Raw genomic sequence first — 25,667 nt, 5'->3', positions numbered from 1 at the left:
GCCACACCTCCTAATCCTAAACAGTCCACCAACTGGGGACCAAGCATTCAAACATGAGCCTATAGGGTCTTTTCCCATTCAAACCATCAGGGTAGGAAAGAGGATTGCTCCTAATTTCCAGGCTCTCGCAGAGCAGAGACCTAGAAAGTACTCCAGTATGAGTTAAACTGAGATACGCACGCCACACACAGAGCCTCATTCATTCCACAAGGTTTTTTTTTTTTTTTTGGTTTTTCGAGACAGGGTTTCTCTGAGTAGCTTTGTGCCTTTCCTGGATCTTGCTTTGTAGACCAGGCTGGCCTTGAACTCATAAAGATCCGCCTGCCTCTGCCTCCCAAGTGCTGGGATTAAAGGCGTGTTTTGTTTTTTTGAAAGGGTATCAATGTGTAACCCTGGCTAGCCTGGAACTTGCTTTGTAGCCCAGAAGTGGCTTTGAACTCAGTTCTGCCTGCCTCTGTCTCTGAGATTGAAGGTGTGTGCCACCACACCCAGCTCCACAATCACTTCTGCTATGGGCACTGTAGGAGACAGAGAACCTAGCCGCAAGCTAGACAAGTGGGTCTGCCCTTGGGGAGCCTCCCATCCTCTCCAGATACCTACTCAAGTCAGTGTTCCATAATAGGAAGTGAAGTGGTCCAGTGTGATTTTGGCTGGATTCAAATTCTGCCCATGGATCCCATTCTGAACTATTCCCAGAATGCACTGTCACATTCTATGTCTGGGGAGTCCTGATTGGGGAGCTGTCTCTCCCGGGAAGGAGTGCAAACCAACAGTCAATATTCCCCCCCACCCCCACCCCAAGTGATGCTTCTACTGTGATTCAATACAAGGCTCTCCCGCAGAGATGACTAGCCAGGGAATCTGAACTAAGTATCACTAAGTCAGCAGGGGTAACGGGGTCATGTTTTGGAATGCAGAGCTGAGATAAAAACTGGAAACCTTGAGATCTGGCTTCCAGAATGGACCCCTAAAGGTAGGGGGTAGCCATTCCAGCCTTGGCCTGGAGGTTCCAACCCCCATTGAGGCTTCGATAATGGTCATGACTACAAGGCGGAGCTGAGAGAGGACGCTGAAGACCCAGGATCCAGATGCGAGGGCTCTCTTGGTGCCTGGACCCTGGACGCTGGAGGTAGACTTAGCAGAGTTCTCCAGAGAACACCGCCGGACTGTGCCATACCTTTGCCAGACCCCTACAACCTACCTATCCCTTGATTTGTAAGTTACCCTACAAAATAAACGTCCCTTTTAACTACGTGGAATGGCCTTAATAATTTCACCAATACCTAAAGACCATCTTCTCACTGGACAGAAGCATACACACTACTAAGCTTGGGGGTGGTTGGCAGTCCCAGCAGGTTCCAGGCAGGGTGTATCCTCCTTATTCCTCATGCTCCTTCAAGGGTAGGCAAGTGTGCATTGATTCGGGGGCTTGTCCTGCACTGGGAACCAGCAAAGGGTAAAACCTTGGCCTCTGTGTTGGAGTGCTTAGGGGTGGATAAGGGCATGAGACCAAGCTTGAGTTGAAGCAGCATCACCAACAAACCCAGGGATGACCTCTAGCTTTCCTCTATGACCACTTCCTTTCCATTGTACTAGAGACAGGAGGAGAAGGGGCAGTGGTAGACAACCTGTCCAACCTTCCCCTAAATCAGTTCCTTCTTCCAGATGAATTTCACAAAGTGCATTCTGACCACTGGCAGAATCTGTGGGATCTGAGTGGGCAAGCTAACCACTGGGGAACTGTCTAATTGAAAAGGGGCTTGAACATAGCAGGCAATAGAAGATGGGGTTGATATTTAGGGGTGACACTAAATCATGGCAGAGGATGGAGACAGGGTCCTGGACTTTTTATGTTGCAGCCCCCCAACACACACACACACACACACACACACACACACACCTGCCCTCTATTGCAAGGCTACCTTATACCCACTTCAGGGCTATCCTTCAGGGGGACCTCTAGCATGCACTACCAACTTAAACATAGGTGGCCACTCCCTGTAGCGTTTGATCCCGATCCCATACAGTCCTCAGAAGGCACCTGGTACCGTGGGGTGGGCACAACAGGTGGAAAGGGGTGTCCAGAGCAGTTTGCTGAGGATGAGAATCACCACTGTGTGAGAGCTAAGCCTGGCTCAGTCTAACCCCTGGCTAACAGTTGTCAGCTCTGACCACCTGGACTTGGGTGGGGGTGGGGGTGCGGGTGGAAGCAGTCAGGAAAATTGGTCCGAGGCCCTCCTGAGTAGGTGGCTACTATCGTCCTAAGCCTTCATCCTGCCCCCTTTCCCCCTTTCCAGTTGAGCCAAATTGGGCATCCTTGGGAATGTGGAGGAGGCAAGGCAGGTTACCCTGGTAACTGCCTGGCCCTACCCTGCCCTGCTGCTGTACAGACAAAGGCCACTACCCTCCCCCCTGGCCACTGTGTAGGCAAGGTTCCCAACCCCCCACCATCACCCTGGCTCCGTTTCCCCCTCCTCTGCCTTTAGCTGAAGCTGCGTTAGCTTCGCACAAAACCTCAACACCCCACCCCACCCCTCCCCGGGAAAGGTGCTCTCGGAGCTTTATTGTCCTGAGCAGTGGGGGCTGGGTCCACCCTCAGGTTCTCTGGCTAGGCTCCAGGATATTGAGAATGGTTCCCGGGGGAGGGGGGTGGGGGTGGGGAGTGGGGAGCTGCTACCAAGGATGGCCTGGGGCTTAGGCAAAGTCTTGTGAGGTGCTAGAGACTGAGGCTTGGAGCTTAGTGTATCCCAGACTATCTCAGGACCACGGTAGATACTTCTAGTGCCTGGTACTTGATTGGTTTATTTTAGTTTAGTTGACGATTTGTTTTATTTTGCTGTGTTTCTTCACAGGGGTTCTCTGTGTAGTCCTGGCTGGAACTCGTTCTGTAAATCAGGCTGGCCTCAAACTCACAGAGATCCACCTGCCTCTGCTTCCCGAGTGCTGGAATTAAAGGCATTAGCCGCCGCCACTGCCCAGCTTTGTTGACAATTTTTAATTTATATTTTACATTATATTACTATTTGTTTTATATTATTTATTTTTCGAGACAAGGTTTTGCTGTGTTGCCTGGAACTTGCTCTGCAGACCAGGGTGGGCTTGCATTCACAAAGACCCACTTGCCTCTCTCTCCCGAGTGCTAGGGTTACAGATGTGTGCCACCATACCTGGTTTTTCTTTCTCTTCTGCCTTGAAGACAGGATCTCATTCTGTAGTTCAGGTTGCTTCGAATTCACTACGTGGCCCAGAAGGCCTTGAACTTGCTGTGGTCCTCCATTTTCAGCTTCCTGGGCATTTGAATTACAGATGGAAGCTACCACACAAGGTCCATGTTCACTTTCTTTATTGGGGGGACAAGGTTGGTGTGTGTGTGTGTGTGTGTGTGTGTGTGTGTGTGTGTGAGAGAGAGAGAGAGAGAGAGAGAGAGAGAGAGTCTCTATTATATAGCTCTGGCTGTTTTGGAACTCACAAATGTAGATCAAGCTGGCCTTGAACTCCCAGAGATCCACCTGCCTCTGCCTCCTGAGTGCTAGGATCAAAGGTATGCACCATGACACCTGGCTCCATGTTCACTTTTAAATGTGAATTGAAGTAGGGCTGAAAGTAGCGGTTTTCAACCTTCCTAATGCTGTGACCCTTTCATAGAGTTCCTCAGGCTGGAGAGATGGCTCAGAGGTTAAGAGCACCTGCTGCTCTTCCAGAGGTCCTGAGTTCAAGTCCCAGCAACCACATGGTGGCTCACAACCATCTGCAATGAGATTTTGTGCCTGCAGTGATACATGCAGGCAGAACACTGTATACATATTAAATAAATCTTAAAAAAATAGAGTTCCTCATGTTACAGTGACCCCCAACACATAAAATTATTTTCATTGCTACTTCATAGCTGTAATTTTGCTACTGTTATGAACCATAATATAAGTATCTGTGTTTTTTGATGGTCGCGGTCAAGATTCACATGTTGAGAACCGCTGTCTTAGAGTGACACGTACTGGTGGTACCTTACTGCACATGAGAGTGTCCATTCACCTTGGACACCAGGAAAACGGAGCTTTCTATACTTGGTGACAAACTGAACTGGATCTGCCTGGGTGGCAGACCAGCTGGGCCACCTCGTGCTAGTGGCCTGAGAAAGTTAGAGCTGGGTGCGTTTCGAGGATGTCGGTGAGGTGGGTGCTTCATATAAAGGAAAAATACCCAACACCAAAAAGGATTCATTTGGGGACCAAACTTTGTGGCCCCAACCATGGTGCTGCTGCTGTCCCTGGTCCTGACTGGCCGCCGGGAGCTCACCTCTTCCAGGAGCTCCTTCTAGACCCAGGTTAGGGCAAGATGCAGGGTGGATAACGTCCCCTGAAGGCTTTGTCACCAAGGTAAGTCTACTAGAAGGTGAACCACTAATGCCAAGCAGAGGCGTCCTCCTCGCCCAGGCCACAACGCTCCTCCTGCGGTGGGGCCCTGGGTTAGCGCCGTGGCGCTGGTTTTCACCCAGAGCCTTTAGTTTTTACACGGCTAGTGTTTTTTTGTTCTGCAAGTATCCTCACCATGTGCTCTAGCTCGCTTTTAACAATTTCCCCTCGTTTCTGAGGACGGAATCAGAGCTGGGACCCGGGGAAGGGCAGGGGGAGCGCGCCGCGTGCAGGAGGTGAAGGTGGGAAATACAAGCAAGAGTCTGCTAGTCATCCCCACGGGAGGGAGACGGCTTTCTCCTTCGTCGCCGTCTCCCGGGGGCAGGAAGCTGCACGTCTGTCTCCGGGACCCCCCCCCCCATCCCCTTTCCACCTCCCTCCGGCTTCCCCGCCCCTAGCCGCTAGGCTGGGGAAATCCGCCGGGCCTCGGCCCCGCCCCTCCGCCCCGCCCTGCTGCGCCGCAGCCCCCCACCCCCCACCCCGCTTTGCTCAGCGGTGCTCACGCCTGCTGGGCGTGGGGCGCGGGCCGGGCGCTGCGCGGGGCTCCGGGGCGCTCGCTCCAGCTGCCGCTGCGGATATGTCGGGTCCGCGCGCGGGATTCCACCGGCAGGAGCTGAACAAAACAGTATGGGAGGTGCCGCAGCGGCTGCAGGGCCTACGGCCGGTGGGCTCCGGCGCCTACGGCTCGGTCTGGTAGGGGCCGGCAAGGATCTGGTGGGAGCTGGGCGGGAAAGTGTGCGCGACCCTCCAGCGCGACGTGGGGTTCCCGGCGTGGGGAGGGGCCTCGCCCTGCCTCCGCCCCCGGCCGGCACGCTTCCGAAGATTGAATGGGGGGGGAGGGGACACGGAGGAAACTTTTCCTACTAGATTCCACTCATTGGCAGGGAAGGGGGTCCTCGAAACGTCGTCCCCCCCCCCATCTCTGATCCCTAGTTTCTCCCAGTAAGGCCGAATCCCGCGGCGTCACAGCTGGCGGGAGAGCAAGTCTCTGGGGCTGCTAAATGGAGCAGCCATCCGGGTTATTTGGGGCAGAGTCTAAATAGCTGGAGGGTCTAACATGCCCCCAGACCTGAGTGTTTGAAAAGGGGGCTCCCAGCGCGGTGGGGAGACCTCTCCTCTTCGGAAGCCACCAAACTCTTCCGTGGATCCTACTACCCCCTCCTCCAGTATTTTAGGAGTCTCAGACAGCGGCTTGAGCAGAATCAGACATCTACCCTCCTGTCTACACCCTACCCTTGTCTACCCAACAAAGGATCTCAGGATATAGCCCCACAGCTAGGGCTTGAGGATCAAGGGTTAGAGTCTTGATCCGGGCAGAGTATAGGTTGGCTGAAACCAGCTAGCTCCCAGGCACCCGGGATTGGAGAATGGGTGCAGATAGTCCATGTTGACAGGCTGGTCAAGGGTGTGGACACGGATATGTGCCCCACATCCCAGCACTGGGAATGGGGGCTGAAGCTCAAATCTTGGATTTTATTCTGTCATTTGCCTGTTGACGGTAGGGCTGCTGATGAAATCTTACAGATTCTGTACTATAGAGGAAACCAGTCCTACTTTGCAGGGCCCACAGTGAGCTTGGCCATGGGATGGCACCCCATGTCTGTAGTCTGTAATCCCAGCACTCTGAGATGGATAAGCTTGTTCTGATAACACTTGTTCTTTATCTCCTTCTTGTTTCTCTTAGTGTGTACCCCCTCCACAGTGATAGAGACAAGATACCCCCCCCCCAATATCCAAGGAGAGGACAGAGAAAAAGATAAGACAGGCTGTGTCTGGGATTCTCACATGAGCCCAGCAAGTAGAGGAGGAGGAGGAGGAGGAGGTTACACAAAATCCCATTTAAAAACAAATAATGCAATAATAAATTAGAGGGAGGGAAGGGGTAGGAGTTCTGGAGTGGGGTGGGGAGAAGGGTGGGGCAGACATCTTGCAGAGGGCTTGGACATGGACTCAGATGGAATCGTCTGCAGGCTGACCATCTAGGAGTTACTGGGGGTGGGGGCAGCCAACTTTCCCAAGTGAGGCCTGGGTCAGTCTCCACTGGTCTGTGATGCTGGGTTTGTTCAGTTGCACTACTGAGGTTGGGGATAGGATGCCAACTCCTTGTACAGATGCAATGGAGCAGGAGGATCTGCGGCTCTAGTGGCCACTCCAGTCACACCTCATCCCAGGAGTTATTTCGACGTTCCGATTATCATAGGGAACCAGCTTTCCTCCATGACTCTCTAGTCCCATGAGCATCCCAGACCCACCATGTCTTATCCTTGCCTTCCCTTGCCTGGTGGGGATGGGTGGTATCCTGTCTCCATTCACTGCAGGGAAGGGTGCACCTGGAGTTGAAGAGACTAGCCAGCTGGGCTCCTTCAGTGGGTTCATAGCTGCTCCATTCTTGAGGGCAGTGGGACCAGAATGTGGGGAAAAGCCCTATGACCACAGCTCATGATCATGCTGGTCCAGGTCCCACCAATACAGAAGAGGGCATGTTCTCATGTGTTCATCTGAGGTGTTCCAGCAAAGGACAGAAGGGTGAAGAGGAGCCGGGTGGTGGTGGTGCAGGTCTTTAATCCCAGCACTCAGGAGGCAGAGGCAGGCGGATCTCTATGAGTTTTGAGGCCAGCCTGGTCTATGGAGTGAGTTCCTGGACAGTCAGGGCTACATAAAAAACCCTGTCTCCAAAAACCAAAAAGACAAGAAGGAAGGAAGGAAGGAAGGGAGGGAGGGAGGGAGGGAGGGAGGAAGGAAGGAAGGAAGGAAGGAAGGAAGGAAGGAAGAAGGGTACAGAGATGGAGGGTCCTCCAGTCTCTGGGTAGTGGGCCAGAGAGCACCCAACCCACCCTGGATGAACATTTCCTACCATCCAGTTGTTCAGTTATGAATTGTGTGTGTGGGTTTTAGTTTGTTTTTTTATGAGACAGTGTTTCATCAGCTAGCCTTGAACTCATCTCAGTTCTTTTGCTTCAACCTCCCCAAGAGCTGGGATTACAGGCACGAACCACCACGTCCAGCTTCAATTACAAATTAGGATGCAATAAACACCTCTCCTTTCCTCAATCTAATGTGTGGAGGCGTGGGGGTGGGGTGTTCATGGCTTTGTGGGTAAGCCTTCCTTGTTCACAGCAAGGAAGGAGGAGGGCTGCTTGCTGAGGGAGTGCCCGTGGACATGTTCTTAGCTCATGCAGCGGCCTCGTTGTGAGTGGAGTCTTAGGTTTGGGCTAGAATCACAAGAGAAGAAAAGATTAAGAAAAAAAAAAAAAACAACCAACTCTGCCAGAGAACGCTCAATCTACTCAAGGGGGTCTCCTAAGGGAGGTCCAAGAATGGCGGCGTGGAGACAGCATGCAGGGACAGGCCTCCTAGGTCTTGGAGCCAACAGCGTAGGCTTGCTCTCCTGCACTCCGGCGCAGGGTGGACTCAGGCCAGGCGCTCGCGCATCGCCTCACTCGCCCACCTTGCAGCTCGGCCTACGACACGCGTCTGCGCCAGAAGGTGGCTGTGAAGAAGCTGTCTCGCCCTTTCCAATCCCTGATCCATGCGAGGAGGACCTACCGGGAGCTGCGCCTACTCAAACACCTGAAGCACGAGAACGTGAGAGGGCGAGCCAGTGGTGTAGGGATTGAACAACACTGCCCGGTGGGGGCGGGAGCGAACGGGGAGGGGAGGGGCCTCTAGGGGGCACGCCCCCATAAGGGTGGGGCCCCAAACCATTGGGGCGTTGCCTACAGCTGTGCTGTGGTCCTGCCTTGGTTCCTTGCCCAGGTCATAGGGCTTCTGGACGTCTTCACGCCAGCCACATGCATCGAGGATTTCAGCGAAGTGTGAGCGGCCTGGGCAGACGTGGCGGTGGCCTTGGGAGCTTAGTTGGGGGGCGGGGAGCGAGACACGGTTCTAACTCCTGACCCTGTTGCAGGTACCTGGTGACCACCCTGATGGGCGCTGACCTGAATAACATCGTCAAGTGCCAGGCACTGAGCGATGAGCATGTTCAGTTCCTCGTCTACCAGCTGCTGCGTGGGCTGAAGGTGGGACGTGTGGGCTCAGGGGTTCCCTCGACCGCGTTGGGTTGGGGCAGAACAGGTTGGAGCCTGGGCTCACCCGGTCTGCCCTCCCCTGCAGTATATCCACTCGGCAGGCATCATCCACCGGGTAGGTGCAGCTGTGGGCGAGGGTGAGGGTCAGTCACTCTGACTCATGGCCGTGGCACTCACGCCTGCCCACCCCACCCTGCAGGACCTGAAGCCCAGCAATGTAGCAGTGAATGAGGACTGCGAGCTTAGGGTAAGGGGTGGGATGGGATGGGGTGTGTGAACATCGGGAGCGCTCAGAGAGATAGATAGGTGTCTTACATAATGCCTGTGGTCCTCCAGATCCTGGACTTCGGGCTAGCGCGCCAGGCTGATGAGGAAATGACTGGATATGTGGCCACACGTTGGTACCGGGCGCCAGAGATCATGCTGAACTGGATGCACTACAACCAGACAGGTGCTGTCCACCCTCCACAGTGGCCTTGCCCTAGAAGGGTGGGCAGGCAGTGCTCACACCAATGTGTAGGGAAGGTGACAAATCAGTGGGGGTTGGAAGAAGGGCTGAAAGGGAGAAGAGCATGCTTTGGAGCTCTGAGTGAGAAACTGATGGGAACGGCTTTAGAAAGGCTTCTAACTTGGTGGATGTCCTCATACTTCTCCTCAGGGTAGGGGATAGAACTCCACTGGTCTCTTTGGTTCTGGATATGACTGAGGGTCACTGGGCAGGCTTCTCCCCAGCGCCACAGGAAGAATTTAGGGGTGGCAAACTGATAGAGTCTCCTTATTCTCCCCCAACAGTGGACATCTGGTCTGTGGGATGCATCATGGCTGAGCTTCTCCAAGGAAAGGCCCTCTTTCCAGGCAATGACTGTATCCTTGGGGAGCAGGGTCAAGCTGGGGTCCCATTCTACAGGGTAGGTAGGGGTGGTCACCAGCCCTTTTTCGAAGTCTTACTTCTTATGCCATGTCACGTGGGGCACCCTGTCCTGATCCATAGCTCCCCAGTGTTCCAGGGGCTGGGGCTGGACAGACTGGCCACCAGGTGTTTCCTGAGCTAGGTAGACATCGACCAGCTGAAGCGAATCATGGAGGTGGTGGGCACACCCAGCCCTGAGGTTCTGGCAAAGATATCCTCGGAGCATGTAAGTTAGTGGCCATCCGTCCATCTGTTTGTTCTTCTGACCAAGTGCCAGTCACGTTGGGGAGGGGGTGGTATGCAGATAAATGGGCATCACGTGGGGGGCATGGACAGAGCAGGACAGAGCTTGTACTAGAAACCCAACCCTTCAGGGAGAAGCAGGTGAGCCAGGAGGACATCTCCAGGTAGGGGCAAGAGTGGAGATAGCCTACCAGCACTGACAGAACTCTTCCAGCTGTAGACAGTAGAGGCAGGGGAGAGCAGAGAACATTTTGAATATTTGGCTTCTGCAGACATCACCAAAAGCCAAGTGGAGGTCTGGAGTCCCCGGATGTTTTTGTTTTGTTTGTGGAGACAGGGTCTCCCTGTGTAGCCCTGGCTGCCCTGGAACTTGCTCTGTAGACCAAGCTGGCCTCGAACTTAAGGATCTGCCTGTCTCTGCCTCCTGAGTGCTGGGATTAAAGGCATGTGTCACCACCACCCAGCTAGGGAGCCCCCAGACTTCGAGAGCAAGACTCTGGCTTGCTGGGGCACCTGCCAGGCAGATTGGAATGAATGCATCAGGGCCATCTCCTGAAGCCTTCTGCCCAGTTTGGAGTCATGAGAATGGAGGATAATTAGCCCTTCAAGCCCTTCTTCTGTGTCCTCAGGCCCGGACATACATCCAATCTCTGCCCCCCATGCCCCAGAAGGACCTCAGCAGTGTCTTCCATGGAGCCAACCCTCTGGGTGAGGACTGGTACTGGATATGGGTTGGGCTTCAGATCCAGGACCGGATGTGGTGTTAACCCTCATTCCTGTAGCTGTAGACCTCCTTGGAAGGATGCTGGTGCTAGACAGTGACCAAAGGGTCAGTGCAGCTGAAGCCTTGGCGCATGCATACTTCAGCCAGTACCACGATCCTGACGATGAGCCAGAGGCTGAACCCTATGATGAAAGTGTTGAGGCCAAGGAGCGCACACTGGAGGAGTGGAAGGGTGAGTATAGGGCAAGGAGGCACGGGAGAGGGAGCAGTGCCCAAGAAGTCTGTTGGCTGCACTTTCTTAGAACAAGATTTTACATGTTTCATGCAAGAAACTCCCCAGAACTTGCCCCCAAGTGGCCTAGGAGGGAAAAACCACATGAATATCTGTACTTCAGAGTGAGACATGAAAGGTGTGTGTGTGTGTGTGTGTGTGTGTGTGTGTGTGTGTGTGTGTGAGAAACTTGGAGGACAATGTGGGGCAGGCTCTGTTTCTCAGCTTAGGCTGCGGTAGATGTGGGCTGGGAAGCAGATACCACACATGCAGATGAGGAACTGGGTTGTGGGCGGGGAGGGGAGGAAACAGCACAATCTCACCTCCCCCCCCCTTTTTCATTCCCCCAGAGCTTACTTACCAGGAAGTCCTTAGCTTCAAGCCCCTGGAGCCATTACAGCTACCCGGCACCCATGAGATTGAGCAGTGAGACCTGAGGGGAGGCCTGAGCCTGCCCCCTTTCCTCAGCTTTCCAGATTTCCTCAAGAGGTGCCTCTCAGGCAGCACTGACACTTAACCTGGGACCCTTTGCCTTGAGAAAACTCTACACCTATAACACACATGAATGCACGAATGTGTACATATGCCTGCCATTATGTGTTGGAGTCCAGGCAGTAGTGTTTCTGGGCCTACCTTGGTCCACCTAGGTTCTCCTTGGGACCTCTGTGGGGGATCTGAATGTGTCCCTGTCTGGATCTCTTCTGCTCTGAAGCCTCTGGATTGGGAGGAAGACAAATGGGATGTGGCCCCTGAAGACTCTGAGGGGGTGGGAGTCACAGTGGTTTGGAGCAGCTCAACCTGGAAGTGAGTGGCTGAAAGCTGAGGCAGGGCTAGTGCCCACCACCCAACTGAGTGGAGTTTTCTCTGGGGGTGGCCAGGCAGAGACCATCACCAGATATCTAATGAGAAAAGCAGGCTACAGCTTTGTGTTTGCCTGTGATATGTGGACAAATGGGCACGAGTGTATGTTCCCGGTGTACACATCAGAGCATATGCAGGCATGTGCTGGTGTGTATGAATCCGTGAGCATCCAGAGGTCAGCAGCCATTTCTGGTAGAGCACCTAAGATGAAGACACTCTTGCCTCCCCTTCCCCAAGTCCCTATTACCTAATGGGTCTTGAGACCCAGATGTGAACTAGACTAAGGCTCGGAGAGGTGCCAAGATCCATTCTTTTGAGCCAAAACCAGGACTTTCCTGCTAGGGTGTAGGAGCTGCTTCAGGATCCTGGGGCACAAGGATACAATGCCTGCTGGGAAGCTGATGAAGTGTGTGTGTGGGGTCTAATCTCAAAGATGCTAGGTGGACAGCACCCATGAATATGAACTTGGACATTCTTGCTCCTGGACCTTGATTCAAAGCTGACAAATGTCTGTCCACATTCTACCTCCACCTACCCCTTGTACCTCTACAGCTGGTCTGGGGTGCTGTGGTCTGTGAAGCATCCCTCATCTCCCCTTTCCCCAGAGAGGAGCTGATCAAGTGACGTTTGAGGTAGGGCGCTGTTTGAAGACGCGATGGTGGTGTGGCTCCTCCCCGAAGAGGTGATGAACTTCTGCTATCAGGGATCAGGGGGCTCTGGATGTCAAGTGCCTGCACTAAGTGTGCACAATAAAGGGTTCTCCCTGTTGCTCTTCTTGGTGTGGACGGCTCCAGACCCTATCGCTTCTGCTGCCTGGAGGGGTGGGCGGATCCCTGGCCTTGGTCCACTCCTAGCCAGCCCCACAGACTTTGCACCCCTCGATCATTTAGTGAGAGCAGTGGCCATTCCTGGTACCATCACAGCTCCTTGGAGGGGTCAAGAACCTGGGAGACTAGTGCAGGATAAGACCCACAGGTTAAAAGGGGAAAATGATGATAGCCATCCCACATTGGTCTCTGCTGTTTTATGTACATTGGGATTCAGGGGACAGGCTTGGCTCCCTTTTACTCAGTGATGAAGCTGGCTCTGGGGTGGGATTGTCTCTGGAGTAAAGCCCAGTTCTTCCTCAGGGATTGGACAGGATGCGGGAAATAGCTTTCCTTTCCTTCCTGGCTAAAGCAAAAAGGCTACTTTAGCCCAGGATACAGCCAGTTCATGTATCATGCCCATGTGCTGAATCTTGGACCTCCAGAGGCCTTAGTCTGGCAGCTGGTCCTAGGGAAAACCTAGTGTTGGGGGGCTGGCAGCGGGAGTAGAACCCAATATATGGCCCTCATTCCAAAGCTTGGTCTGGCTTAGTCCCCTTCCCCCCACCCCCCAGAATAAGGAGGGGAACAGTGGAGAATTTTGGAGGAGATGGATGAGTGGCCAGAGGCCTCCCAGGGCATGAAGGGCACAGAATACAGGCAGATGTGGTCTGAGTGGCCCAGAGCTCCCCCTGCTCACTCTTGTCTGCTTGTAAATGTGCCACATCACCACCAGCAGCAGCCCAGGTGTAAAGCTGCTCTGGCTGGCCTTGAGCTGCTGATTCATGGCTGCAGGCAGGCAGGCAGGCATGGAGGGAGGGGAAGAGCGTTCTGGGGGATCTTGTTACTACTCATCCACCCAGTGGGATCCTGGAATGGACTTTGGTCACTAGGCTGTGGGAAGGTTGGTGGCTTTACCCTCCAGGGCACATCTGGTTCAGGTCTGGGCCAGACCCCAGAGAGAAAACTCACATGAAGCCATTACATAGGATCCCCCTTTTTTTCCTGGGGGCACACACCTTTAGCTCATTCCGGGCTTTGAAGGTCAAGCTGGGTAGCAGGTGGCATAGATAGAGGGGCCAGTCCTATTCAGTGCTTGAAGGAGGCACTCCACATACCAGGAGGGAGCCAGGGTGGGGAACAGAGGGGCAAAGGGGCCCTAGAAGGGCCTATATGACCAACTCCTCGGGGTCCTAGATTGGGAAGCTGAGAGCTAGTGGCCACAATGGATTTGGGGATGCAACCTGAGATGTCTGGGAGACAAAACTAAATAACCCCTCTATTCATAGAGAAGGAGATGAATGGGTCAGCCCCAGGGGCGCGGCATCCTTGGGAAAGAAGAGTTGAGCCAGGGACAGGAAAACAATTGGAATTGAATGGGATTGGTAAATGGGCAGGTAAACTTGACCTGGGGCTGGAGTAGAAGTTGGTGAGCTCAAGTTGCCTAGAACGGGCCTGGAGTTCTGGAAGGATAGGAAAGTTGCAATCCAGAAAAGCACCTGCTAAGACCCCCAGGGCCGGGAAGTCTAATGAGGATAGAGGCCGGCCAGGGCGTTTCAGCGCCACCTCCCGCCCCAGGTCCGGAGTGAGCTATGGGGCAGCTTCCCGCCCCCCCCCCCCCAGCCTTCCGCCCAACCCCGGAGGCCTCCTCGGGTTTCCGCAGGGGCCGGAGGGCAGACGGGGGTGTCACGTGTTCAGGGCTCGGGGGCCCGGTTGGTCAGTGGGCCGGGAGGGACCACTTTGCCGGCCGGAGGCAAGGGTCGGGTGCGAGTTGGAGGTTCCAGGGAGTTCAGGGTGACGACTCCAAGAGAAGAGACCCTAAGGGACAGCCCCAGAGGCGGGCGGGCGGGCGGCGCGGAACCCGCCTGCCACGCAGGGACCTGGGGAGAGCGGGCGGAGCCCCTGATCCCGGGTCCGCTCCTGGGGCGCGGTGCTCCGGCCGGGGATGAGCTCCCCGCCACCTGCCCGCAAGGGCTTTTACCGCCAGGAGGTGACCAAAACGGCCTGGGAGGTCCGCGTCGTGTACCAGGACCTGCAGCCCGTGGGCTCTGGTGCCTATGGTGCAGTGTGGTGAGCGTTCGCCGGGCGGGGCGGCAGGCAGGGCAGGCAGCTGCTGGCGATAACCGGGCGGGTTCTCTAGCCAAGCTGTCCGCCCCGCAGCTCTGCAGTAGACAGCCGCACTGGTAACAAGGTGGCAATCAAGAAGTTGTACCGGCCCTTCCAGTCCGAGCTGTTTGCCAAGCGCGCCTACAGAGAACTGCGGCTCCTCAAACACATGCGCCACGAGAACGTGAGTCCAACGCCCGTCCCAGATGCGGACACTGTGCATTGGCCACCTCGCAAATCCTGCCCTCCCTGCAAATCCTGCCCACGGCCCCAGCTTCCTGGGGCCTGGGTACCTCCTACCTAGTTAACCCTCCAGCTTGAGTAAGCTAACAGCAGCTTCCAGGTGGGAAGTGGAGGCACCCTTTCTGGGTGACAGTACAAGTTCAGCCCCCTGCTTCAGTGCCTTGCTTGGTTTCACCTTCGGTCCATCTCTATTTTCACAGCCCAGGCAGTAGTCAGGGTATGTTCTAGGCCTAAGGGCTCCTCAGGGCTCTCCTCCAGACCTTGTCTCCACTTAGGTTGGTGGGAAGAGCGTTTTCCCGGAAGGGGCATCTCTTCCCTACCCTAGGTCTTCTTTTGTCCACCTCCTGAGTCTTCTATTCCAGGCAGGCAGGTCGCTAGGATTATGCACCCTGGCTCTATCATCCCAAAGCCTCCAGTCTCTGTGGATATGGGATTTAAGGAGCAAAGCATTACCTGTCACCATTGTCGGTGTGCATTTCTTCTGTCAGGGAAAGCATCTCAGTCCTACCTGCCCATGGCAGGATAATGCACATGGCTGCCCTGTGTCTCTCATATCAGCATTGCTGACCATCAGAATCCTTCTCTCAGCCAGGGGGCTTTTTCTTCATATGGTTCTTCCTGAGGCTGTGAGTTCTAATCCTGCTCCCACTTCCCACCTGGGCAGTTGCACTAATCCTGACATGTTTTAACCTCCCGGATCATCAGAGTCAATAGCCCCTGTGGAAAAATGAACTCCCTGTAGCTAACAGCCAACTGACCCCCGTGGCTTTATCATTGCCACTTTTGGCTGACCTGGTGGATTTTTTAAAAGATTATTTAATTGTTTGTCTGTTTTGAGGCTCTATCTGCATGTACCACTTTATGCCAGAAGAGGGCATTAGATCCCACTATAGATGGTTGTGAGCCACCATGTGGTTGTTGGGAACTGAACTCAGGACTTCTGGAAGAACAGCCAGTGCTCTTAACTGCTGAGCCATCTCTCCAGCCCCAACCTGGTGGATCTTTCTTTCTTTTCTTCATGAAGCCTGCTTAAGATGGACACCAGCTCTGCATTGTCTGCTTCCTCACTTCCCCATAAACCTGTAAACAAACAAACAGAACAGGAAAAGGCTTTGTTCTCATGGGTGTGGCTACCCTTGTCCTCAGAGCCCCCAACTCCCACCTACCCACCTACCTATCCTGTACCCTTCTCCAGCCAAGGCTTGTGGGCCTCTTCATTCACTTCCCACTTCTGAGGTCAACCCTGCCTTGCCAAGGGTCTTACACCAAGCTACTGTCCCTGTCCTGCCCTCACCTGGGTGGGCCAGCTTTCAGGATGCCTCAACACCTTCTGGGGGGCTGCCATGGTAGCTTACCTTCTCATGTGGAAACTGAGGTTTGGACAGACTATATGTTCTTCTCACCAGAGACGGGGTTACCACAGGTCCAGCCCTGACCCCCTTGGCCTTCTCCTCAAGCTTTGGTCCTTGGCTCTGGATCACATTCTATACCACAAAGTGCAGAAGTCAATTCCTTTGATGGACTTACCTTGACCTCTAGGACACTATCCCCTATCTATTCTGCAGAGTGTGCTAAGCTCTCAGGTCACATCTGTGGTTTATCTGTCCCCCAACTTTGGCCATGACTAAAGTGGTCACTCATCTGCCCTTTTACCTCCTGTCTATTCTTGCCTCATTTTCTCTGTCCTTATGTTGAAACTCAGAGTACATTCATCATTATATCTGGTTTGTTTGTTTTTTTTTTTTCACTTTTTGTTTTTTTGAGACAGGGTTTCTCTGTATAACAGCTCTGGATGTCTTGGAACTCACTTTGTAGACCAGGCTGGCCTCAAACCCACAGAGACCCACCTGTTTCTGCCTCCCAAATGCTGGGATTAAAGGCTTGTGTGCTACCACCGCCAGCCCTCAGCATTATATTTTTTTTAAATCCTTCTACAGCCCCCTCCCCCCCAAAAAAAAAGAAAAAAAATGAGAGCTGGGCGGTGATGGTGCGTGGCTTTAATCCCAGCACTCGGGGAGGCAGAGCCAGGAGGATCTCTGTGAGTTCAAGGCCAGCCTGGTCTACAGAGTGAGATCCAGGACAGGCACCAAAGCTACACAGAGAAACCCTGTCTTGAAAAAAAAAAAAAAAACAAAAAAGGGCTGGAGAGATGGCTCAGAGGTTAAGATCACCAACTGCTCTTCCAGAAGTCCTGAGTTCAATTCCCAGCACCCACATGGTGGCTCACAACCATCTATAATGAGATCTGGCACCCTTTTCTGTATACATAATAAATAAATAAATCTTAAAAAAAAAAAAAAGACAAAAAAAAAAAAAATCCTTCCCCAGCGGCTCTATGGATTTAAGCCAAATCCTCTGTCCCCTCCTTGGTTCCTCTTTGGCCTGGGCTTCAGCCACTTGGATTCCCACTCTGGAGGTGTTTACACTCTTGCTTTGGCCATCAGGCACCCCCCACCTCTCTTCCCTCGTTTACTCATGAGTAAATGGGCCCCCCTCAGGAGACCTCCCTTGATCCCAGGGCTCCTGTCCCCCAACCAAGTACCGGGGAACTGATGTCACATTGCCCATCTGTTGTCCAGCTCCCTCAACCAGAAGCTGTGTTTAAATGGGTGCTTCCCCTTGGTCTAGACAGCCAGGGCATGGCCCTGGGGAGGACCTGCCAGGTATTCATTCCTCCCAAGGGACTGTCCCCACTTTGGTCTTGGGTCTGCTTCACTGGGGAGAGAAAAAAAAAAAAAGGTGGGAGGGAGGGCAGGATTGCTCAGAAGCCTGGAGTCAACGCAGACTTGAGACTGCCCCTCCCCCCAGAGTATCCCGGCTGTCAGCATCCAAAAATAGCCTGTGTCTGTGGGCACATGGACCAGGGTGGGGGCTGAGCTGACAGTGGGCACAGTGGAGGAGATGAGGATAGTTACGGGAGGGTTTTCTGCCTGGGGTACAGTGCCACCCCGGGCGTGCACTGAATCCTTGCCTGTCTCATGTGTTCTCCATCCTGTCTGGTCCTTGTTTCTCAGGTGATTGGGCTACTGGATGTGTTCACGCCTGATGAGACTCTGGATGACTTCACAGACTTGTAAGTGCTGGCCTGGGCTGGCTCAGTGGGTGGGAGGAACCTGGGTGGCTTCTAGGTGCCAGCTTAAAGGTTCTGGGTCAGGTTGGGGGCCTTCTCCCGTAGCCCACTCACTCACTCTTCTTACCAGAGTCCACGCCACACTCCCACGTGCTCCTGGGAGCTATGAACCCTGGCATGCCCTGGTAGAACCATGTCTTTCTTCTTCCAAGCTTTGGTACTTGGACCTTCTCATAGACTCAAGTTTGAACCTTGCACCTGATGTTTGTGTTCAAGACCCTGGCACCCAGCGTGTGGCCCCAAATCTGAACTGTTGCTGCCTTTTGCTGGCAGATAGGACCGGTCCTGCCCTGTGGTTGGTAATCCCTGGACTCATACTGTAATCAACCAGAGGCCTGGGAAGGGCTGGAGTGGGTGGGTAGCAGGTTCTTTGTTGCTGACTGGCATAGGTCAAGATATACTATGGCCCCGTTGTCGCCTGGGGTGGGTGATAATGTCATTCTCCTTTGTCTTTCCCTTCACCCACCTGAACATCCAACCTTGCAGCCCCAACCCCTGCCCCAGATTCCTGGTTACCTATGTGTGGCAGGAGGGACCTGGGCAGCTTTTGGGTACTGGCTTCAGGTTATAAATGGGCTTGAGAACTTCTTTCCGTGGGCCAAGGCTGAGATGCTTACTGCCCTTTCGATCCTCACCACATTCCCATATACTATAGGTACCCCTGGATACTGACATGCTCTGGTAGAACCAAACCTTCTCTTTCTTCTAAGCCCAGCATTTGGGGCCCTCACAGTGCCTGAGGTGTCAGTACAACTAAATGATCTGAGGTGCCAGCTCCAGGTGTAGCCTAGCCGTTCACCTGGCATATGATGCCCTTTTGTCAGGAATTTTAAAACTCTGAGGTAGGAGTTTAGCTCAGTGGTAGAGCGCTTGCCTAGCAAGCGCAAGGCCCTGGGGTCAGTCCTCAGCTCTGGCACACACACACACACACACACACACACCTCAGCTCTGGCACACACACACACACACACACACACACACACACACACACCCCAAAACAAAAAACCAAAAAACCCAACTCTGAGGTAGAGTGGCACACACTTTTTTTTAAAGTTAATTTTCTTTTTTTTAAAAATATTTTTATTTGACCTGGAGAGATGGCTCAGAGGTTAAGAGCACCGACTGCTCTTCCAGAGGTCCTGAGTTCAATTTCCAGCAACCACATGATGGTTCACGACCATCTACAGTGAGAGATCTGGTGCCCTCTTCTGGCCTGCAGTCATACATGCTGTATACATAATAGATAAATAAATAAATATAAAAAAATTTATTTATTTGTTATGTATACAGAAGAGGGTGCCAGATCTCATTACAGATGGTTGTGAGCCACCATGTGGGTGCTGGGAATTGAACTCAAGACCTTTGAAAGAGCAATCAGTGCTCTTAACCTCTGAGCCATCTCTCCAGTCCCCCATGGCACACACTTGTAATCTCAGCATTTGGGAGATGGAAGTAGGAGGATGAGGCGTTTGAGGCCGTTTTGGGCTGCATGAGACCCTGTCTCAAACAAAACAAAACAATAAACAAACAAAAACAAAACAAAATAAAAAAAAACAAACAAGGGCTGGAGAGATGGCTCAGTGGTTAAGAGCACTGATTGTTCTTCCAGAGGACCTCAGTTTGAGTCCCAGCACCTACATGGTAGCTCACAACTGTCTATAACTCCAGTTCTCGTACAGTTGATATCCTCTTTTGGCTTCCATGAGCACTGCACACACATGATGCACAGATATACATGGAGACAAAACATCCATACGTGTAAAAAATAAAATGAAAACAGAACAAGCCCGAGTATGGTGATGTGACCTTTGATTCCAGCACTTAAGAGGCAGAGGCAGGGGCAAGGGCAGAGGCAGATCTCTCTGTGAGTTTGAGGCCACCCTGGTCTGCAAAGTGAGACCTTTCCTCAAAAACAAATACTCGCCCCCCAAACCCAAACAAAACAACTCTGTCATAAAGTCCATTCCCTGCCTGCCATTTTGGAAAGAGGGGATATGGGCAAACATTGAGATGGTGGTGTAATAGCCAAGGATAGGTGTGGACAGATAATAGAGTGGAGGGAGCCTAGCAGGGCATGATGGGAGTGGAAACACCATAGGATGATAGGACCCCGAAGCTAGTGAGGAATGGGTGCTACAGAGTAATACTTTAAGGGCCCCTGCTGGGATGGGGTCTTGCAAGGTATGAACTAGGCCCAGTGGGTATTAGCTTAAGTCTAGGGGCTAGCCTTGATCCACTGGCTGCATCCCTTGCCTCCAGTTACCTGGTGATGCCATTCATGGGCACTGATCTGGGCAAGCTCATGAAGCATGAGACTCTGAGTGAAGACAGAATCCAGTTTCTTGTGTACCAGATGCTGAAGGGGCTGAAGGTAAGCTTTGCTGAGGTGGCGCCGGGGAGGTGGGCAGAGCTTCCTGGTTGGGCAGGGTGGGGCCCTGAGCTGATGGCTAATGAACTCCCTCTCTCCCACAGTATATCCATGCTGCTGGCGTCATCCACAGAGTGAGTCCTGGTGGGGCCGGGAGATTACCCATCCTCCCCTCCCCAGCTCTATAAACAGAAGCACTCAACCCCAGCTTCCATTGCTTACCCATAAAAAGGCAAACTAGAAGTATGATCGGGGATGTATATAATCAACCCCCAGATAAAAGCCTGCCCTGGGAACCCCAGCCCCTCTGCCCTTCCTCAAAAGGGCCAGGCCCATTTTAGAGGCCCTAGTAAAGTGCTGCCTGGGCCTTGCTGGGGCAGGTGGGTCACAGTGGCTACCTTTCTTCCCCCAGGACTTGAAGCCTGGCAACCTGGCTGTGAATGAGGATTGTGAGCTGAAGGTATCACTGGGTGGCAAAGGTGGCCAAGATGGGGGTGGGGACCCCTTCTCTCCTCAGGCATCTGAGACTGAGCAGCTAATGGTTCCTGGGGCCAGGTACCTGCTTTAGGTAAAGAGTGGGTGAACATTCCTAGTCACCCAGGGCAGGAGTTTGGAGGCCCCTAAAGGTGATCAGGGGATGGCAAAATAGAGAAAAATCTTAGCACTTTCTCCCGAGGTGGGTAGGGCTGGATGAACTGATCTCAGGGAGAAGCATTGGGCGTGGGGGACCAAGACCAAAGGGGGGGGGGTGGGGAGGCGGCTAAAGCTCCAGTGTGGAGACTTCAAGCCCAGCTTCTTTGAGTCTTCTAGACTACATTTGGCTTGTCCTCAGTGTCTTAGCTCCACCTCCCCCATCTTCTTTAGATCCTAGACTTTGGCCTAGCCAGACAGGCAGACAGTGAGATGACAGGTTACGTGGTGACCAGGTGGTACCGGGCCCCAGAGGTCATCTTGAATTGGATGCGCTATACACAGACAGGTAAGAGGCTATCCGAAGATACCAGTGCACACCACCCATGTTTACCCATTCATTTTTATTTTTCAATTATTTTTGTAGTGTGGGGATGGAACCCAGAGTCTTATTTATGCTAGGCAAGTGCTCTATCATTGAGATATACTTCAGCTCAGCCCTTCCTTACTATTATTTTATACTTTTTTTTTTTTTTTTGAGACATGGTCTCACTATATAGCTCTGGTTATTCCCAGAGCTCACAATGTAGACTAGACTGGCCTTGAACCCACAGAGATCCACCTGCTTCTGCCTCTCACGTGCTGGAATTAAAGGCCTATGTCACCGAGTCCAGCCCCTTCTTCATTTTTAAGATTTTACTTATTTTATGTGTATAAGTACTTATCTGCATGTATATCTATACAATCACATGTGTACTTGGTACGTGCTCGGACCAGAAGATGGCATTGGATCCTCTAGAACTGGAGCCACAGATAGTTGTGAGCTGCCATGCATCTGGTTGCTGGAAACCAAACCAAGGTCCTCTGGAAGAGCAGCCAGTGATCCTATCTGATGAGCCGCCATCTCTGCAGCCCCCTTCCTCATTTCTTGCTAGGGAGTCTTTTGTAGGCACTACCTCTAGGAGGCTAATGAGCTGGGGTGGGACGCTGCTATCCTCTGTGCTGACTGTTTGTGCTCTGTGCCTCCATGTACACCCTTCCTTGCCATGTACACTTGTCTCCCTTATGTGGTCTCTTGCATGTCCCCTTCTCTTGGCTCTCACGAATATGAATGTCATCCTTGTCTATGGGGCACTGATGGGACTTCTATCTCAGTGGACATTTGGTCTGTTGGCTGCATCATGGCAGAGATGATTACGGGAAAGATTCTGTTCAAAGGCAATGACCGTATCCTTCTATGTAGAGCATCATGGGCCTTCAGCCAAGGTGTGGGTGCTGGGTGGGCCACCTTCTGCCCTTGCACCGTGTTCCTGACCTTGGTACAGACCTGGACCAGCTGAAGGAGATCATGAAGGTCACAGGGACACCCCCTCCTGAGTTTGTACAGAAGCTACAGAGTGCTGAGGTGAGTGGGGAGCTGGGTGGTGGACTGGACTTGGGTTTCGGAGCTGGCTTATCAGTCTTCTCCCCCCATAGGCCAAGAACTACATGGAAGGCCTCCCTGAGCTGGAAAAGAAGGATTTTGCCTCTGTCCTGACCAATGCAAGCCCTCAGGGTAGGGCTGGGTGGGGTGAAGGTCTCAGGCTGCTGGGTATGTCCTGTTCTGTGGCCTGATTTTCTCTCCCCACAGCTGTGAACCTTCTGGAAAAGATGCTGGTGCTGGATGCAGAACAGCGGGTGACGGCAGCTGAGGCCCTGGCCCATCCATACTTTGAGTCCCTGCAGGACACTGAGGATGAGCCCAAGGCCCAGAAATACGATGACTCCTTTGATGATGTAGACCGCACCCTTGAGGAATGGAAGCGTGAGTGTGGGTTCCACACAGTGTCTGGCTTTGGACCCTGTGTGCCCTGTATGGATGAGCCTTTGCCCCCTGGGTTGCAGATGAGATAAAAGGTGGGGGGGGGGGTGGCTAAAGGGCATTGTGGGGCAGTACAACTTGGCCAGGTTGACTTCTGGCTAGAGGAGAAGGTAGTGGCAAAGAGTATCCCTTGCAGGAGCTCCTTCAAAGGCTGGCACAAGATGGGTCCCAAGAACTGGGGAGCATCTGTGTGCTGAGGACAGCAGTACCCTTGGCCTCTACTGATTCCCTGGCCTCTCCCCGACCCATGTTGCCCAGCATCCTCATGTTTAGACCACATTGGAGTCTTCTCTACCACCACTTATCCTTATGACTTCCTTCTCATACCTTCTGAATTTATCCTTGCCCCTTTTCAGGACCCCTCCTGAAACAACTACATCTTTCTCGTGTTCTGGCCATGGCGGACAGTCTATTCCCATGCAGCTCTAGGAACTTAGCCTTTCCCCCCATATCTCCAGCCCCAGATCCATCCATGGTTAATGTGTTGAATCTCCAGGTTCCGGACAGACTGTCCTCTTACATTGAGGACCCTTACTATACTTTTGAGAACTGGCCCTGGGATGCCCACTGTCCCCTGATCTGGAACTAGCCTCTGGTGTCTGCTCCAGATTGGCAGGTCCAGCCTGGGGAGTAGGGAGGTGCTAGGACATGTCCACCGGGACATGCTATCCCTTGTCCTGCCTGCCATGTTCTTGCACCCTGATGTGAGAAGGCTGGATGGGTTGAGGGTCTCAATCATGTCCTGCAAGGCTCTCCTACACTCCCAGCAGGCACTCTTCCCTTCTGTATTGTCATGTGCTTAGGAGTCTAGTTTTGGGCCATGAAACCTTTCTGCCGCTGCTCAACGAAGTAACTCCCTTAACCACGGACCGCAAGATCTGATCTGTGGTCTCCACCTACGCTGTGGCGGGGTTCTTTTGCTTTTGCTATAGACCACAGCGGACACACAGCTGAGTCCACAGACAGGAACACACACAAGCTCTCATCACCTATTTTCTTGGAAATGCAAATTTACAGCAGTTTTTACCCAAAGGTTTTTTTTGTTTTGTTTTTTGGTTTTCCGAGACGGGGTTTCTTTGTATAACAGCCCCTTGGCTGTCCTAGAACTCTCTCTGCAGACCAGGCTGGCCTCACAGAGATACGCCTGCCTCTGCCTCCTGATTGCTGGGATTAAAGGTGTGTGTTACCCCTGCCCAGCTCACACTAAGTGTTTGTTTTTCCAGACAGGGTTTCTCTGTGTAGCTTTTTGCGCCTTTTTCCTGGAACTTACTCTGTATAGCTCAGGCTGGCCTTGAACTCACAGAGATCCGCCTGCCTCTGCCTCCCAAGTGCTGGGATTAAAGGTGTGCACCACCACCACCGCCCCGCTCATGCTAAGTGTTTCGTTTTGTTTTTTTGGTTTTCCGAGACAAGGTTTCTCTGTAGCTTTGGAGCCTGTCCTGGACTAGCTCTGTAGACCAGGCTGGCCTCGAACTCACAGAGATCCACCTGCCTCTGCCTCCCAAGTGCTGGGATTAAAGGCGTGCGCCACCACTGCCCGGCCATGCTAAGTGTTTTTAAGTGGATTGGCCCATTTAGGATTAAAGGCCCACGGGGTGCTGGGTTCTCCCCTTAGGTGAAAGCAGACTAACTATGTCATCTGCTTCTCCTTGCTTTCCAAAGGTGTTACTTACAAGGAAGTGCTCAGCTTCAAGCCTCCCAGGCAGCTAGGAGCCAGAGCCCCAAAGGAGACAGCTCTATGAAGACCTCTGGGTAGTTTGGGGTTATCCTAAGGAGCCTGGCTGGGAGATTCACAGGCACCTTGGCTCCTCTTCCCCGGAACAGAAGCATTCTGACAGTGCCTGGGGCTTGTATCCCAAGTCACCCACCTGGAGAGACTGAGTAGACCCTTGAATCATGGACTCTCTATCTCCAAACCTGCTCCTCTGCTTTTGGGTACCCCAGATGACCCTGGCCGAACATCTAAGCTTTCTGTCTAAGACCCTTACCCAACATGGAACTAGCCTTTGAATTCTGGAGTTGTACTCCCTTCACTGGTGTGTATGAAAAAGGCCTCAGAGTCCGGGAGATTAGTGCTAGTCCTGAGCTCTGCTGGCTCTAGACAGTGCCAAGGCCAGCTCCCGAGAAGGAAGGAGATAGAGATTTGGGGGGCACTGACTCAGGGACATCATCTCTCCTCTGATGGGGGTGGACTCTTACACCCTTAGCCTGGAATGTAAACCAGCCATTTGGTGTGCTTAAGTGGCTGGGAGCAAATAAACCCTTTTGTAGATCTCCCCATTCTGGCTGTGTGGCCCAGTAACCTGAGCTTCTGTCATTTCTTTGAGCTGCTAGTCTGAGCACCAAAAAACGAGGTAGCCTGAGCTCCCTGCACCCCGGCTAGTAGAGGTGCCACGCCCTAACTCCTCCCAGGCCAAAGTGCTGGTGCCACCTAGTCCTCGCCAGTGGTTCTCAAGCTACCACATTGGGGCTTGGCCCTCACCCTTCTGTGCTGATTGGACTCTCATTAAGGCAGGGTGTCTATGGAGCCTGATGCAGGGCAGATAATGGGGAAGAGGATGTTCGAACCCGGACAGATGCTTCCTCTTTCTGAGATTGCAGCATTTGTCTCCTTATGGTCAAAGCTTCTAGAGAGGAAGGTTACTTCTGGTCTTAGAGGCTCCCCAAGACCCAGAAAGGTGGGTTCTGTTCTCTGACCAACAACTTACCTCTACTGGCATCACCCTGGTGGCTTCCCTGAATCTACACTGTCATCGGCAGGCCATTAGACCCTAGCTGCCTAGTTAGATGGTCCATGTTCTTCCCCATGTATCAAGGACAGGTACATCAAAGCAGGACATAAGGGTGGGGTCTTGCATTCATTCCCTTCATTTGGCAAGGAGTTCTGGGCAAATACACTTTGCCCAGGCTAATCTGGTTAGAGGAGATGCCATGACCGTGCCCTCCTCTGCCTGATCCCCCTTGAGATAACCATGGGCCAGGACTTGGAATACTTCACCCTATTACAGAGGTGTGGCTCACCGCATGCCCTGCCCCACATGACTCAGGGCGAGTCAATGAGAAGTGCCTCTCTGCCT

General features: G+C 53.0%; 2 protein-coding genes across 3 annotated transcripts; both read left to right on the top strand.

The window, feature by feature from the left end:
* Window positions 1-4,781: 4,781 nt before the first annotated feature.
* Mapk11 (mitogen-activated protein kinase 11) lies at window positions 4,782-12,220 on the top strand. 2 transcript variants are annotated; one of them, XM_036208806.1, is made up of 12 exons: window positions 4,782-5,102; window positions 7,814-7,994; window positions 8,166-8,224; window positions 8,317-8,428; window positions 8,523-8,552; window positions 8,637-8,684; window positions 8,774-8,888; window positions 9,230-9,301; window positions 9,494-9,573; window positions 10,220-10,298; window positions 10,373-10,546; window positions 10,936-12,220. In XM_036208806.1, exons 1-12 carry the CDS (start codon window positions 4,987-4,989, stop codon window positions 11,013-11,015), a joined length of 1,146 nt encoding a protein of 381 aa, XP_036064699.1. In that variant the 5' UTR covers window positions 4,782-4,986; the 3' UTR covers window positions 11,016-12,220. The 2 variants fall into 2 exon arrangements, with proteins under 2 accessions (XP_036064699.1, XP_036064700.1); XM_036208807.1 differs by having other exon boundaries at window positions 4,783-5,102; window positions 7,865-7,994.
* A 1,728-nt stretch (window positions 12,221-13,948) lies between these two features.
* Mapk12 (mitogen-activated protein kinase 12) lies at window positions 13,949-24,870 on the top strand. The gene is made up of 12 exons (XM_036209044.1): window positions 13,949-14,322; window positions 14,413-14,542; window positions 17,616-17,674; window positions 19,991-20,102; window positions 20,204-20,233; window positions 20,512-20,559; window positions 20,964-21,078; window positions 21,885-21,956; window positions 22,055-22,134; window positions 22,206-22,284; window positions 22,360-22,533; window positions 24,253-24,870. Exons 1-12 carry the CDS (start codon window positions 14,198-14,200, stop codon window positions 24,330-24,332), a joined length of 1,104 nt encoding a protein of 367 aa, XP_036064937.1. The 5' UTR covers window positions 13,949-14,197; the 3' UTR covers window positions 24,333-24,870.
* Window positions 24,871-25,667: the final 797 nt, after the last annotated feature.

This window comes from Onychomys torridus, chromosome 16 (genome assembly GCF_903995425.1).
Source record: "Onychomys torridus chromosome 16, mOncTor1.1, whole genome shotgun sequence".
NCBI classification, from domain to species: Eukaryota; Metazoa; Chordata; class Mammalia; order Rodentia; family Cricetidae; genus Onychomys; species Onychomys torridus.
Note: the sequence above shows the minus strand (reverse complement) of the source record. Positions and strands in the feature narration are given on the sequence as shown.

Bases quoted from the DNA above. Each gene is read 5' to 3' on its own strand.
- Mapk11 (XM_036208806.1), top strand. From the start codon at position 4,987: ATGTCGGGTCCGCGCGCGGGATTCCACCGGCAGGAGCTGAACAAAACA. The intron at 9,302-9,493 runs GTATCCTTGGGG...TGAGCTAGGTAG, and splicing joins CCTCTTTCCAGGCAATGACT to ACATCGACCAGCTGAAGCGA. The intron at 10,547-10,935 runs GTGAGTATAGGG...TCATTCCCCCAG, and splicing joins CACACTGGAGGAGTGGAAGG to AGCTTACTTACCAGGAAGTC.
- Mapk12 (XM_036209044.1), top strand. From the start codon at position 14,198: ATGAGCTCCCCGCCACCTGCCCGCAAGGGCTTTTACCGCCAGGAGGTG. The intron at 17,675-19,990 runs GTAAGTGCTGGC...CCTTGCCTCCAG, and splicing joins CTGGATGACTTCACAGACTT to TTACCTGGTGATGCCATTCA. The intron at 22,285-22,359 runs GTAGGGCTGGGT...CTCTCCCCACAG, and splicing joins GACCAATGCAAGCCCTCAGG to CTGTGAACCTTCTGGAAAAG.